Source organism: Crocuta crocuta, unplaced genomic scaffold (assembly GCF_008692635.1).
Source record: "Crocuta crocuta isolate KB4526 unplaced genomic scaffold, BGI_CrCroc_1.0 scaffold101, whole genome shotgun sequence".
Classification (NCBI taxonomy): domain Eukaryota; kingdom Metazoa; phylum Chordata; class Mammalia; order Carnivora; family Hyaenidae; genus Crocuta; species Crocuta crocuta.
Genome location: NW_027527956.1, coordinates 6,662,426 through 6,678,485, shown reverse-complemented (window position 1 = coordinate 6,678,485; position 16,060 = coordinate 6,662,426). Strand labels below are relative to the sequence as shown.

The following is a 16,060-nucleotide window of genomic DNA, read 5'->3' as shown; positions in this document are numbered from 1 at the left end:
CCAACAGTGCACAAAGTCTGCCTTTTCTCCACATCCATCCCAGCATTTGTCATGCCACAGATACCAGGTAATATTTCACTGTCGTTTTATTTCGCATATCCTAATGACTAGCGATGTGGAGCATCTTTTCAAATACCTGTCAGCCTTCTGACTATCTTCTTTGGAGAAAAGTCTACTCAGGTCCATTACCTACTTTTTAATTTTTAATTTTTGTTTTTTTTAGTTTTATCTATCTTTCTTTCTATCTAAGTTGTATGAGTTATTTTGGATATTAACATTTTATTAGAAACACTTGATTGCAAATGTTTTTTTCATTCCATAAGCTGTCTTTTCACTTTATTGATGGGTTCTCTTGCTGTGCAGAAACTCTTTAGTTTTATGTGGTCGACTTATTTGCTATTTTGTTGCTTGTGCTTTAGGTATCCTATCCAAAGCATCATTACCAAGACCTACATCAAGGAGCATTGATCTTAGGTTTTATTCTAGAACTTTTGTGGTTTCAAGTCTTATATTTACGTATTTAACCCATTTCAAGTTAATTTCTGTAAGTGGTAGAAGATAAGGGTCTAGTTTCATTCTTTTACATGTGAATATCCAGTTATCCCAGCACATTTATTGAAGAGTATCTTTTCTCCATTGAGTGTTCTTAGCTCCCTTGTCAAGTATCAGTTACCCATATATACCTGGGTTTATGTCTGGGCCCTCAATTTTATTCTATTGGCCTACTGGTTTTTATGCCAGTACCACACTGTATCAATGACTACAGCTTTATAGTGCAACTTGAAATCAGGAAGTGTGATGTCTCCTGCTTCAGTCTTCGTTACTATGATTTCCATGCCTAATTAGGTCCATTGTGGTTCTGTACCAATTTTAAGAGTGTTTTTCCTACTTCCATAAAAAAAAAACACCATTAGAATCTTGATAGGATTGCACTGAATCCACAGATGGCTTCAGTATTGACATTTTAACAATACCAATTCTTCCAATCCATGAACATGGGATTTCTATTTTTTGTGTCTTTAACTTGTTTCATCAGTGTCTTGTAGTTTTCAGAGTAGAGACCTTTTACCTCCTTGGTTAAATTTATTCTTAAGTATTTTACTGTTTTTGATGCTATTGATCTAGCTAGAACTTCCAGTACTCATTTGAATAACAGTGGTGAAAATGGGCACCCTTGTCTTGTTTTGATCATAGAGGAAAACCCTTCAACCTTTAACATTGAGTATATTGTTAGTTGTAGTCTTGTTATGTATAGCTTTTATTATAATGAGTTATGTTCCTTCTATTCCTGATTTGTTAAAACTTTTTACCATGAATGGAAGTTGAATTTTGTCAGATGCTTTTTCTGCGTCTATTGGTATCATATGATTCTTTTCTTTTATTCTACTAATGTAACATATCATGCTGATTGACTTGTGTATGTTGAACCATCCTTGCATCCCTGTGATAAATCCCACTTAATCATGGTAAATGATTCTTTTAATGTGCTACTGAATTTGGTTTAGCAATATTTTACTGAGAATTTTTACGTTTGTATCAATTAGGGATATTGGGTGGTTTTCTAGTAGTGTCCTTTTCTGGTTTTGATATAAGGGTAATGCTGGCTTTGTAAAATGAGTTTGGGGAATGTCCTTCCTCTTTGATTTTTTGGAATAGTTTGAGAAGGGTTGATGTTAATTCTTCTTTAAATGTTCGTTAAAATTCACCAGTGAAACCATCTGGTCCTGGGATTTTTATGTTGAGAGACTTTTGGTGATTAATTCAACATCCTTACTAGTCCTTGGTCTATTCAGACTTCCCATTTCTTCCTGATTCAGTCTTGGTAAGTTGTATATTACTAAGAATTATTCCATTTCTTCAAGATTGTCCAGTTTTTTGGCATATAATTGTACATAATAGCCTCTTAGGGTCTTTTGTATTTCTGTGGTTATCAGTTGTAATGTTTTCCTTTATATTTTCCAAAAATTTACAATTTTGTTGACTTGGATCCTCTCTTTTTATCTTTGTTAGTCTAGGAAAGGGTCTGTCAATTTTGTTTATCTTTTCACAGAACCAACTCTTAGTTTCATTAATATTTTCTATTGTTTTATGTTCTCTATTTACTTCTGCTCCAATCTTTTCTACTTCCCTTCTGCTAACTTTGGGCTCAGTTTGTTGTTCTTTTGCTAGTTCCTTAAGGTGTAAGATGATGTTGTTATTTGGGATTTTTGTTGCTTCATAATTTGGTGTGTATTGCTACAAACTTCCCTCAAAGAGCTGTTCTTGTTGCATTCCATGAGTTCTGGTATTTTGTGTTTTCTATTTCACTTGTCTTAAGAAACTTATTTCACCCTTAATTTCTTCTTTGATCCATTGGTTGTTCAGGAGAGTATTGTTTAACTTCCATGGGCCTGTGAATTTTTCAGTTTCCCTCATTGATTTTTAGATTCATACCACTGTCATCATAGGAGATACCTAGTATGATCCCAACCTTCTTGAATTTGCTAAGGCTTTGTTTTGTGACCTAACGTATGGTCTACCCTAGAAAATGTCTGATATGTGCTTGAGAAGAATGTGTATTCTGCTGTGGTTAGTTAGAATGTTCTGTATTTGCCTGTTAGGTCCTTTTGGTGTTATAGCGTGGTTCAAATGTGCTGTTCCCTTATTGAGTCTCCATCTGAATGACCTGTTTATTGTTGACAGTAGAGTATTAAAGTCGTCAACTATTACCGTATTACTGTTTATCTCTCCTATTGGCTGTTTCTGGGTCCTTTCATATTAGGCACATAAATATTTACAATTGTTATATCTTCTTGAGGTATTGACCCCTTTGTCATTATATAATGACCTCCTTTGTCTTTTTTTTCATTACCATTTCTACTTTAAGGTCTACTTTGTCTGATACAAGTATAGCTACTCCTGCTTTTTTCAGTTACCATTTGCTTGAAATGTCTTTTTCTACCTGCTTCATTCTCTATGTCTACCTTCACAGTAAACCTGAGCTTCTCCTGGGTAGCATATCACTGAAATCTTGTTTTGTTTTCCCTTTAGCTATTCTGTGTCTTTAATGAGAGGATTTAATCCATTTACATTTAAAGTAATCATTGATAGGTAAGGACTCATTAATGCCATTTTGTTCACTGTTTCTGAATCCAATATTCCTTGCTTTCTTATCCTGCTATCTTTTTGTGTTTTGATGCCTCGATATGTTTTAAGTTCTTTACCATGTTCTTTTGCATGATTACTGTAGGATTTTCCCTTGTGGTTACCATGAGGCTTACATAGACTATCTTAAACTTATAACACACCATTTTAAACAGATAATAACTTCAAAAGAATCCATAAATTTTACTTCTCCTCTCTCTCACATTTTAGATTATTGCTGATAAAACTTAAGTTTTTTTATACTATGTAACTACAGATGCCTATAGTTACGGTTATTTTTACAACTTTTTTTTCTAACTTTTACATTAGAGTTGTGAGTAAAGTGTATACCACTATTGCCATAATGCAGAATCTAACTATGACTACAGACTTACCTTCACCAGTGAGATTCATGCTATCATTTTATGTTTTATGATGTTAATTATTGTTCTTTTGCCTGCACTTAAAGAAATCCCTTCAGTGTTTCTTATAAGAAGGTCTGGTGGTAATGATCTTTCTCAGCTTTTTATGATGATAATGAGCTCCCTCTGAATATCATGATCACCTATGACTCCAATACGTCCTTAATCTGCACATTATCATATTTAAACTTTAGTTCTTGAATTCAAAGAAAAAACATTTAGAGTACAAGGGAACATTACTAGTGAAATACAATCCCTAATGTACAATAAACTAAACAATATTGAAGTTCAGTAAAAATTACGGGTGCTTGATACCAAGATACAATGACCACGTGAAGATCATGGTGTGCTCTCCCATAATTCTGTGCCTGGGAGTGCAATGGTAATGCATGTACAGAAGAAGTGAACTTTGCTTAACACAACCCTGGTCTAGAAGTCAGAACATCCAGAATTCTAGATCTACCATGAGCACAAACTAGTTGTGTAATGTAAAAGCAACATCATAACCCTTTCTAGAGCTTAGTTTTTATATCTGTACAAATGAAGAATGTAGAGAAGTTCTGGAATGACTCTTCTAAAGTTCCTACACAACTCTAAAAGTTTTTATGACTGTATGGTACCATACCACCAACTGTGCCTCCTTAATAGGCAGACTAAATTGCTTGCTAAGGTAGTTTTAATGCATTCTAAGTTTCCTAAGTGACAATGTTAGTCTAAATGACATATTGTGTTTGAAGTAACTAGGCTGGACTAGAACACCTCATCTCCTAACGAAGTCGGATAACTATAACTTTATCTGTGCTAAAAATCCTTCCTGTCACATTTTTATCAAAATCTGTCCCCCAAAGGTTATTAAAGTAACGTCTTTTCTACAGGGCCCCTGAGGAGCTCAGAGTCTGAAAGAAGAGACAGACAAAAATATAAATAATAATGACATTAAGCATGAAAATAATTATTTACAACATTTTACATTCTACAATGGGAAGCCCTCTCTATATGAATCATTTCCCTCATGTGTCTCACTCAACACAGACCAAATTCTGCTGCCATTAATTTGGTCTAGGTTTGGTTTCCCAGTTATCTGTGAAACCAACAATTAAAATGTACCCTATTTTAACCTGGGAAAAAGTCTGGAGTATCAGGACTGGAGTGTAACTAAGTAGAAACTTAAAGTCAAGAAACCCACAGGTGTTTAATTTGATTAATGGCAACCTAAAAAAACTGGTAATTGGAGGATAACTCTAAAAGCATGAAGGATAATTCTAGGGCCACTAAACAAATGTTGAATCTGTCCTGACTTTCAGAGACTTTTCTGCGTTTCAGGAATGACACAAAACATTGAGAACCTATAGATTATGGTGAGATCATATACACATTAAATGAAACTGGTGTGTTGTTTTGTTTTCTGAGCTACCAAAAGTGGACAAGGACATCAGGGTATTCTAACCTCCACGGGAGCTTTGATCAGTTTCTAAGGTTTGAACAATTAATACTCTAAGAATTATAGTTTCTAGGAAGCTCAGAACAACTCATACATAAAATCAACAGAGAATGGCACTTTGGGGAGGATGACCTCCAATCTACCATCTGTTTTGGGGTTTTCCATTTCTTCCAGAGTCAATTACGAGAGAAGAACACGATTCTACAAAAGATCCATTTTGTCTAAATTTTCAAATGTGTCAGCTATCTGAACTACAGCTAACACATTTAGCTATTCTCTATTATGTTTTCACTGAGCTATAATCAAAGATTATGTCCTGTACAATTTCTACTTTCGAAAATTTGAAGTTTTTCCATATCCTAATATTTGACCAACTTCTATTCCATGCATATTTAAAAGGGTACATATTATAGAGTACAAGATTCTGTAAAGCTATTAAACAACTCTTTTTATACAGATGTATACCTCGGATCCTCTTCAGTTTCACCGTTTAGTTAAATTAATCTAATTGAGGAATTTTCACTATACTTTCGAATTTGAATATTTCTCCTTTCTTGTAATTATTTTTGGCTTATATATGTGATGGTATGCTCTTAAAGATTCATGATTTTTTTTAAAGATTCATGATTGCTGAGGAGCATCTGGGTGGCTCAGTTGTTTTAAGTGTCTGACTCTCGGCTTCCACTCAGTTCATGAGTTCGAGCCCCACAATGGGCTCTACACTAACAGCGCAAAGTCTGCTTGGGATTCTCTCTCTGCTCCTCCCCTGCTCATGCGCGCGCATGCTCTCTCTCTCTCTCTCTCTCTCTCTCTCTCTCTCAAAACAAATAAATAAACTTTTTTAAAAATTCATGATTTTTGATCAGTTTAAATGGTTTTTTGATAAACCTTTATATTAAATTATACTTGGATGTGAATTTTGTTCAGGGACTGGATTATCTTGCCTAAGACACAATAAAATACAGAAATTGTATAAAAATATAAGTTTTAGGGGTGCCTGGGTGGTCAGTCGGTTAAGCCTCCAACTTTGGCCCAGGTCATGATATCACAGTTAGTGGATTCAAGCCCCGCGTCGGGCTCTGTGCTGTCAGCTAGCTCAGGGCCTGGAGCTTGTTTCAGATTCTGTGTCTCCCTCTCTCTCTAGCCCTCCCCTACTCCTGCTGTCTCTCTCTCTCAAAAATAAATAAAACATTAAAAGAAATTCTTTAAAAATGTAAGTTTTAGCACAAAATTTAATGAAGTTTTCTTTAATTTTGTTTAGCACTTGTAAAAATCGTTATGACGAAGATTCTCATAAGCAGTGTTTTCTTTTAGTTAGTAAAAATCGTTATGATGAAGATTCTCATAAGCAGTGTTTTCTTTTAGTTAATAAAATCATACTTTAACCTTAATAACATTAAGCATAAAAAAAAAGCCTTAAAAGCTAGCAGTTTCCCTTTTTTCTCCAAAGATTACAGCAGCCCATATAAAACCTGTTACCTACCACGTAGGGATGTTAAGATGAAAATAACAAAGTGCACTATGTATTTCACATAAAGAACCCTTGTCCACACCGATGGTTCCATTGAGGCAGAAATCAATCTTCAGTGAGGACTTCACTTGTACACAACCTTTCTTTCTTAACCAAGAACACAATTTGGGCAGTAGTTCAGACAGAACTAGGATTTTGGTTGTGGAACATACCAGGCCATAAAGCAAAAGTGCTGAACAAAAACATCATTAGCAACATACTAAACTGTCTCCCTACATAGACCATGACATTCATATATGCTTTGCAAAGTCCAAAGGGAAGAGGTTCTTACCTACGTCAGTTATGAGAATAGGTTCTTGCAAAGGGATATCAGGGACCGGAAGGTTCGCCTTGCCGACGCGAACCTTTGCGGGTTTACGCTGGTGCCTCATCTTCCTTAACTCCGTGTGTTTAAAGTGAGAAGCAATGTGGGTCTTCCTGTGGCCTGAGGTCCGAAACTTTTTGTCACAGTGAGGACAAGCGAAAGGTCTGACTCCTAATAAAAATAAAAGTACGTTGTAGAATTACTTCACGAAAATATATCTCAACAATTCATGCTAACATAAAATTCCAGTGCTTTAATACTGATTTGACTATTTTGTCACTTCATGCGTACAGCTTCATGGACATCGTGCAGCTGTTTCCCTGTCTGCATACAGTGCGTCCTGCAGATGTTAAGGTGTGTATTAAGATCATTTTAGGAGCGCCTGGGTGGCTCAGTCGGTTAAGCCTCCAACTTTGGCTCAAGTCATGATCTCATGGTTCATGAGTTCGAGTCCCACATCAGGCTCTGTGCTGACAGCTCAGAACCTAGAGCCTGCTTCAGATTCTGTGTCTCCCTCTCTCTCTGCCCCTCCCCCACTTATGTTCTGTCTCTCAAAAATAAATGCTAAAAAAAAGTTTTTTAGGGGCACCTGGGTGGCTCAGTCAGTTAAGCACCTGACTTCGGCTCAGGTCATGATCTCATGGTTTGTGAGTTCAAGCCCTGCGTCGTGCTCTGTGCTGTCAGCTAGCTCAGAGCCTGGAGCCTGCTTCAGATTCCTTGTCTCCCTCTCTCTCTGTCTCTCCCCTGCTCATGCTGCCTCTCTCTCTCTCTCAGAAATAAGTAATATTAAAAAAATTTTTTTTAATTTTTTTAAAAAAGATCATTTTAAGTAAAAAAGAACATTTGTTATCCTTGCATCATAAAATAGTTAAACCTTCAAATATTCAAATATTCAGTACCTAAGAATACTCCAGGGCAGTAAGACTGCTCTCTCTCAAATTATCATCTGTAATGTGGAAAAACGTCTGCCTCCAGGCTGGCTGCCGGGATTGTAGACACTAATGTTTAACCAGCGCTTAGGAGCTCTAAGCATTTAGTAACAAGCACTAAATGGTAGTTGTTAGCGACTGTAAATAGTAATAATGCTGCTGATGATAGTAATAACGTCCTTTCAACAATTTCCTACCATCAGTTCTCTTTCCTGAAGGAATTTCCTTCATTTACAGTTTTATTAGTAAATGAAAACGGAGATTCCAAAGAAGGGCATATAACAAAACTGACTTTCAGCTTCTTCAAATACTCATCCACATGATCAGCTCAGCCCAGGAANTAGATAGTAGGGATGGTTGCACAATTCTGAATAAAGTGACTCTTGAATTCACTTTAAAAGAGTACATTTTATGACCTGTGAATATATCTCAACAAAACTATTCTAAACGAAATTACAGCCTAAATATGACTGCGTTCGTGCCTTCATACTGACGACACAAATGTGAAAGGCGGAGGGGGTGTTAGACTTCCCCTCCCTGCCCCAGGCCTCAGCACAAATGCCCCCCCCCACCCAGGGGTCTCCTCCTAACAAAGACCCACCACGCCTCCTCCACCTCTAAACGTGGTGGCCCCCAAGCACCCCTGTCTTGGCTCTCTGCCTCCTGTGTTCATCTCGAGTGCTAGTGTTTAGTGCTTCCCGGCTCCACCAGCACCCGAGTCCCTCCGCCCTGCGTCCCAGCTTACACCCGGAGCCTCGCCTACGGAGGTCACGGCCGCTTCGGAGAGCAGCTCGGCTCCTGGCAGCACACCCTGCGGCCCCACGTGACGGGAAGGGAGCCCCAGGCCGCACCTGTGTGCAGGCGGATGTGCACTTTGAGGCTCCCCGAGGTGGAGAAGCTCTTCATGCAGTGCTGGCACTTGAACGCCTTGATGCCCGTGTGGGTCTTGATGTGGGCGGTCAGCGTGCTCTTCACGGCAAAGGCGCGGAAACACTGCGGGCACTTGAAGGGCTTCTCGTGGGTGTGAATGCGGATGTGGCGCACCAGGTCGCTAGGCTTCCGGAACTCCTTGGTGCAGTAGGGACACACATGCCATCGGACACCGTTCTCCTCGCGGATCGAACCTGGGGCCGAAAGACAACAAAACCAGTCCAGCGTGGCCTGTCTGGCCCACGTGCATTCTAGCCACTGTCAAGGCGCTTGAATGTCTCTCTGCGGCTAGTGACACAGCAGCAAACCTATTAAAGAGCTATGCGCGTTCTTGCCACAGCAGAGGACATCTGATCATTTATGAAAAAAGTCGAAATTTTCATAAGCACTGGAATTATTGAAGACTATGACTGAATCCTGCAGAAAATCTTAACAGTCACATGAGAACAAAAATCAAAGCCTGAGGGGCGGAAGAGCGCTAACTGGACAGGTAGTACATGTAAATCAATGGCATGGACAAATTCAGGCCACTGTACATCTGAATAGAAGCACGTGTGACCAAACAAACCCAACATTAACTCCGAGAGGATGAGGAGAAGGGGGAGGAAGCACTGTTTGAGCCTGTCAGGCATCATGAATAAAAAGTAATACACATGCAAGTAACAGGGAGACCGTGAATTCTCACATTGTCAAAAGGCATTTCATAAATGAATAGATATGACCAAGAAATAGTTCAGGATCAAATATAAAAGACTCTTTTGTAACTTTAAATATTACCATTCAACTTTCAATCAGGTTTAAAACTATTCCTATCAAAAGAAAAAAAAATCACATGAATTAACAGAAATATAATAGGCAAAAGGGTTTCCAAATTATAAAAATTTTTCAAAAAATTCAGCAGAACTACTTTTTATCTTTTATAATGTTGATTAGATCTATTCATCTGAAATTCAATAGGTGTTTACAGTGAGGTCAAGAACCCACTTAAAATTATAAAGATTTTGGCCAGGTTAATAAAATTCATCAGAAAATTTTAACTATTTAACTGTGCATTATAGACACAGCTTTAGTAGAGAAAAAATATTTTGTTTCCTTCTACTATTAGAAATGCAAGGAATCTACAAGGAGAGAAAATGTTTTTACCCAAAGACAATGCTCTTGGCAGGACTAACACAAGAAATAAGGTTAGGTAAAAGAATAAAAAATTACACTTTTCTTAGAACAGTGACACAACAGAAGTCAGGAACGCACACAAACTACATGGAAAACAGGAGAAAATAAGGAAAGCGGCTTCAAAAATGGGAGAAAGCATTTATTTATTTTTATGGTGATACTGTTTATATTAAAGTCTGAAACTTCAGGCTGTTTAAAACCAACAGGTAAAAATTAATTCATAAAAGTGCAGTAATTACCTAAAGGTCTTATGACAAATCAAAAAAGCAAGGCATAAAAAGGTGAGAGAACTAAAGTTATCTATGAGCTAATAAACCTGGGAAACCGCCCTCCCCATCCTCCACCCCCCAGTGATCAGGTTCATCCAGGCAAAAATGAAAACTGCACCTTTAACCATCTAAGATGACAGAACATTCAACTGTCCCCAGGTTCTAATTATTTCTGGGGATGGACTGGAACAGAAATTACACACTGGCGGCTCCAAAGCTGTCTCCACACACGTGGCCTGCATAGGTCCTGTGTGGCTCACGCACTGCTACGAAAATATTAAATTCCAATTTTCGACCCTCTGACAAACTGAAAGGTCTGGAAAACCAGATCTGCATTCCCACAGGGCAACTCTCCCTGGTGCTGGACAGGTGATCTTCTCTTCAAACATATTAATAAATATAAGAGGAAAAAACATACATTATCATCATCTTCAAGATGAAAAGGCAATTACTAAAATTTAATATCTAGTCTTAACTTCTAAAAAGTCTAAAAACAGGAGGAGCTGAACAAACAAATCTCAGTATGTTTTCATTTAACAGGAAAATGCTAAAAATAATCCTATTACACTCAGGGAAAAATCCACTATCACTGCCATGAATTTACTGTGTTCTAATGAGAGAAGCCAGTGAAACTGGATATGATATGGAAATATACAGCATTAACTATAAAGGAAAAGGTAAAAAGCATTATTTATAAATGATACAATTATATGCCTTAAAAAACTTAAAACTCAGAAAGAAGCCCACATTTTAATACACGGAAATCAACATCATATCTACAAGCAAAATCCAAATAAAATTTTAAAATACTACTAAAATATGAAAAAAATAAAAAGAAAAGAAAATCTGAATAAATGGAAATCCACACCCTATTCTTTGGTACAAAGACTAAAAGTTATAAAAACATCAATTCTCACTTGTTAAATCACTTACATATAAATACCAAAAGGACTTTTTTAAAAACCAGAGTTTTGGAACTTTAACAGACAAGTCTAAACTACACATGAAAAAAATAAGTATGTGAAAATCGTCAGAAACATATCGTCAAGTATAGCAGGAAAAGGCCAGGCCACAGGCACAAGAGCGCACTGGTAGCAGTGCACGTGAATAGAAAGACCAATTCATGCACAGAACACAGTCCAGAAAAAACCCATACAGGTCTGAGAGCGTAATGAACAGAACAGTATCCCAGCATTTATCAGTAGAGAAAACAGGACTTATTCCATAAATGGTGTTTGGACAGTGGGGTGCCCATCTGAAAACAAAAAATTAAATTGAGTCAAAGATTTAGCTTAAAATATGAAAGCATGAGGTNCGTGCTCTCTCTCTCTCTCTCTCTCTCTCTCTCTCTCTCAAAAATAAATAAACATTAAAATTTTAAAAAAGTATGAAAGCATTAGATAAAGGACGTTATTTCCCATTACGTCCATGTTGAAGTCTAAGTATCACAGAAGTCCAAAATTCGTGAAACACTGACCAATTTGGGTACAGAAAAAACATTCTTCCCTTTTAACTCAAAAAGACAAATGAAAAAGAATATATGTTCTCAAAATACTATCACCCTTAATGTATTATGGCAAATAAAAACCAAGAGTCACACCAAACTCCACACCCAGAAAACAAACAACCCAGTGAAGAAATGGGCAGAAGATATGAACAGACACTTCTCCAAAGAGGACATCCAGATGGCCAACAAACACATGAAACGATGCTCAGCATCCCTCATCATCAGCGAAATACAAATCAGAAGCACACTGAGATACCACCTCACGCCAGTCAGAGTGGCTAACATGAGCAAATCAGAGAACTCTAGATGTTGGCGAGGATGTGGAGAAACGGGCACCCTCCTACACTGTTGGTGGGAATGTAAACTGGTACAGCCCCTCTGGAAAACAGTGTGGAGGTTCCTCAAAAAATTAACAATAGAACTCCCCTATGACCCAGCAATAGCGCTGCTAGGAATTTACCCAAGGGATACAGGAGTGCTGATGCATAGGGGCACACGTACCCCAATGTTCATAGCAGCACTCTCCACAATAGCCAAATCATGGAAAGAGCCTAAGTGTCCATCAACAGACGAATGGATCAAGAAGATGTGGTTTATCTATACGATGGAATACTCCATGGCAATGAGAAAGAATGAAATCTGGCCATTTGTAGCAACATGGATGGAACTCGAGGGTGTTATGCTAAATGAAATAAGTCAGGCAGAGAAGGAAAGATATCATATGTTTTCACTCGTATGTGTAACCTGAGAAACTTAACAGAAAACCATTGGGGAGGGGAAGGGGAAAAATTAGTTTCAAATAGAGAGGGAGGCAAACCATAGGAGACTCTCAGATACAGAGAGCAAACCAAGGGTTGATGAGGAACAGGGCAGAGGGAGGAAAGGGGAAGGGGGAGATGGGCATGGAGGAGGCACCTGTTGGGATGAGCACTAGGTGTTATATGAAAACCAACTTGACAATAAACTATATTTATAAATAAATACATAAATAAACAAATAAATAAAAAATACCAAGAGTCTAACGAAAAAAGGCAGGTGGCTCTTTTATAATTTTTTTTTCTAAACATCCACTCGATTTAAACACACATCTTCCTTTTAAATTTTTTTTTTAATGTTTTATTTATTTCTAGGAGAGAGACAGAGAGACAGCGTGAGCAGGGGAGGGTCAGAGAGAGAGGGAGTCACAGACTCTGAAACAGGCTCCAGGCTCTGAGCTGGCAGTCAGCACAGAGCCCGACGCGGGGCTCGAACCCACGAACCGCGAGATCATGACCCAAGCGAAAGTCGGATGCTTAACCGACTAAGCCACCCAGGCACCCCGGCAAGTGGCTCTTTTAACATGAAAAGTTGCTCAACATTTTACTCCTTATTAGAGAAATGAAATTAAAACTGCAATCAGAAACCATTTTAACCTATTGGATGAGTAAAAAGGATCCCCAAATTTTAATGACGATCCCTTCAGAAGGCTATGAGGAAACGGACACCCCAGTGCACTGTGGATGAGGGTATAAATGAGAGACCGCCATGGAAAGAAAATCAGCAACATTTACCCAAATTTTCTCTTTTGTTATGAAACACACTGGTGATACCAGTACTGAAACTTGAACAAGATGTGTGGGGTGGGTCAATTCCACTACCCTGGTGTTGATGTCTGTAACCTGGTTCTAGAAGACCACATCCTTGACCTGAGGACACACACACCGACGTACATAAAGGGTTTGTAAACGTACATAAATTTACATTTGTTATCACTTGTACTTGCAAAAGGTTGCAAATAATCTATGTAAGTATTTATCCATAGAACGGAATAATCTCTAGACATTTTCTAAAATCTCAGGTGGAAAAAAAGTGAACTATAAGAAAGATTACATAGATATGAGTTGTGTATATATATGTTCACACACACACACACACACACAGACACACACACACATACACAGTATGGCCTCCAACCTACTAAAACACGTACTATATAATAACATGCCTGTGCTTGTTTAAAAGACACACAGGCCCCCGGTGACAGCAGCTGTCCTGGGGAGGGGTATGTGGAGGTCAAGGAAGAACAGGGGACTTCTCACTGCACACACCGCTTTATATCTTGAATTATGGGGCACAAGCAAGTTTCACCTGGTTAAAAAATAATGTTTAAATATATGCATCCATGAAGCAGTCGCCACGTGCCAGCCACATTCCTACACGCTCAGTTCTCTCCCATTTACTCTGTCACTGCCCCGTCTCACAGATGAAGGTTAGAGAACTTGCCCAAGGTCAGGTGCCAGTAAGTGGAAAAGTCAAGGCACACGTTGACATCTGGGTAATTCTAGAATCCGGGAGCGATTCTCTCCGACGAGTCTGTCCTCCCCGCTCCACTCGGAGGAGAGCGCTTACCACGTGCCAATGCCTGCGGCAGGCAGGCCCCGACCCATGGAGGGACTCGGGTGTGGAGATCCCAGCATGAGCGGCCGGCAGAGCTCGGGGACCGGCGTCAGTGGGGACTCACCCATGGGGGGAAGAGCACTCAGAAAAGTCTGCGTTCCAGGGGTGCCTGGCTGGCTCAGCGGGTGCAGCGTACGACTCTGGATGTTGGCATGATGAATCGAGCCCCACGTTGGCCAACAGGTAGAGATTAATTTTAAAAAACGTAAAACAAAATCTTAAAAAGTCTGCATTCGAAGGACAGTTTTGGGAGATACATTTACCAGGCAAAGAAGCCAATGGCCACAGTGTGAGAGGTCTCGTGGGGTCAGGAAGAGGCAGAGCTGGAGGCAGACAGGGTGACGCGTTGGGAGGCCGAGTGCGGAAGGTTTCCAGAAGGATGAAGGAGAATGAGCCCTAGAGGTGTCCTCCTCAAGCCTGAGTCGGTTTCCACACAAGAGAAGCTGCTGGGGACGCAGCCGGCCGTGTCCCGGCATAAGCTGCTACCACAGACGAGGACCTGGGCGCCGCAGAGGGGAGGCAGGACCGAGCAACGGGAAGAGGCCTGTGTGTTCTTCTGCGGGGCCAGAGCGCACAGCCATTGCCATCAAACTCCAGGACAGCGGGAGGGACAGACAGACAGGCTGCTCTAGGACCGAATCCAAGGGCTGGCTCAGACGCTGGACGAAGGCCCTGACTTATTCTAGCAACCGGAGGTGCGCCCCGAGGCCGCAGGTGCGCGCAGAAGGTGCAGCCCCGGAGGACAGACAGCGACAGTCACAGAGAGTCGTTTTGCTTTCTGCTGGAACATCAAGTTGAACACAAACTCTCAGACTTAACTACTGTTCGACAACATTGAGGGAGACGCTCTATCTCGGGATTCAAGGTCAGACACTGAATCTACAGAGACTTTAAACAAGGTAAAGTGGCCCAAGTGTTCCCGTACTTGCTGCTCCAGAGCGTCTCCCCACGCGGCCCCAGTCGGGACGGCTGCTCCCGTTCACGCTGCTCAGCTGTGGACGTGACTCCTAGGGAGGTCTGAACCGCTGGACCCCCCCCGGCCTCCGACCGGCCGAGTGGGTCGTGGTGTGATGCGGGCACCTCTGGAAAAAGACGCCCTGCACGGCTCCAGACCTTACACAACCGTGGGACACCCGCTCAGAAGTGACAGGTGTGCCCTCACGGCCAGTGACAGGGCTTCTACATAGGCTGCTGGGCCACACGCCACATGGCCACTTATTTGAAATCGTACACAAAGGGACAGACTTTGTTGGTAAAGTGGACCAAGTAGAATTTCCGTGTCCAGTCCCGCTATCTACCAGGTTTTTTAGTGATCCGCGGGAGGATGCCGCCTACTTCCTGGCTGGATTCCCGGAGCTGGAAATGGAAGGGGACGGTCACTGGCAGCTGGCTGGGCCACACTGAGGAGGGATGGAGACAGGAGTGCTCCAGACGCAACACCAGGTGCTGAAACACATGCTGTCAGAGCTACGGGCCCCAAGCGCAACGACACGTCCTCTAACCGGCCACGCGGCCCTCGGGGCAGCAGAAGCTGACGCAGAGGCGACCGTGCTGGCTGTCTGAAAACGGACTTGGGATAAAGCACGTGCATTTGGGAATGAGGGGGAGGGGGAAGCCAAGTCTGCAGGGAAAAGGAAATGGCTGGCATTAGCGCTGAGCGCAACTGCATCTCCCCGAAGCTCAGCTGCCCCCTGGGCCGGGCCCCCAGTCCCGCTGCAGCTGAAGTGGGGGCAGGAAAAGTGCTGTTCTGCGCCAATGCTCCCTGCTCTCATGATGCTCCCTGCCCGCGTGGCATCCCCAGAGCAGGTGCTCTGCAGGGCTGGGACGCGGGGACCGTCAGAGGGTTGCTCTCCCAGACGATCCCCAAGGTCTCCCAAGCTGCAGCTGTCCAGGGAGCAGTTCTCCCCATCCTCCCATGGTGACACTGCTCTGGAGACAGGGACGGGGCCGGCGGGGCTCCGGGGGCAGGGACGGGGCCGGCGGGGCTCCGGGGAC

At 41.1% G+C, this 16,060-nt stretch overlaps 1 protein-coding gene across 1 annotated transcript in view; it reads right to left on the bottom strand.

Moving 5' to 3' along the window:
* Window positions 1–16,060, bottom strand: part of ZNF236 (zinc finger protein 236) — a 95,940-nt gene that overhangs the window by 51,855 nt on the left and 28,025 nt on the right. Inside the window, exons 9-10 of the mRNA XM_077752733.1 lie at window positions 8,602–8,874; window positions 6,789–6,992 (exon numbers count right to left, since the gene is read on the bottom strand). Coding sequence (XP_077608859.1) covers window positions 6,789–6,992; window positions 8,602–8,874 — 477 coding nt within the window. The remainder of the gene's footprint in view (window positions 1–6,788; window positions 6,993–8,601; window positions 8,875–16,060) is intronic.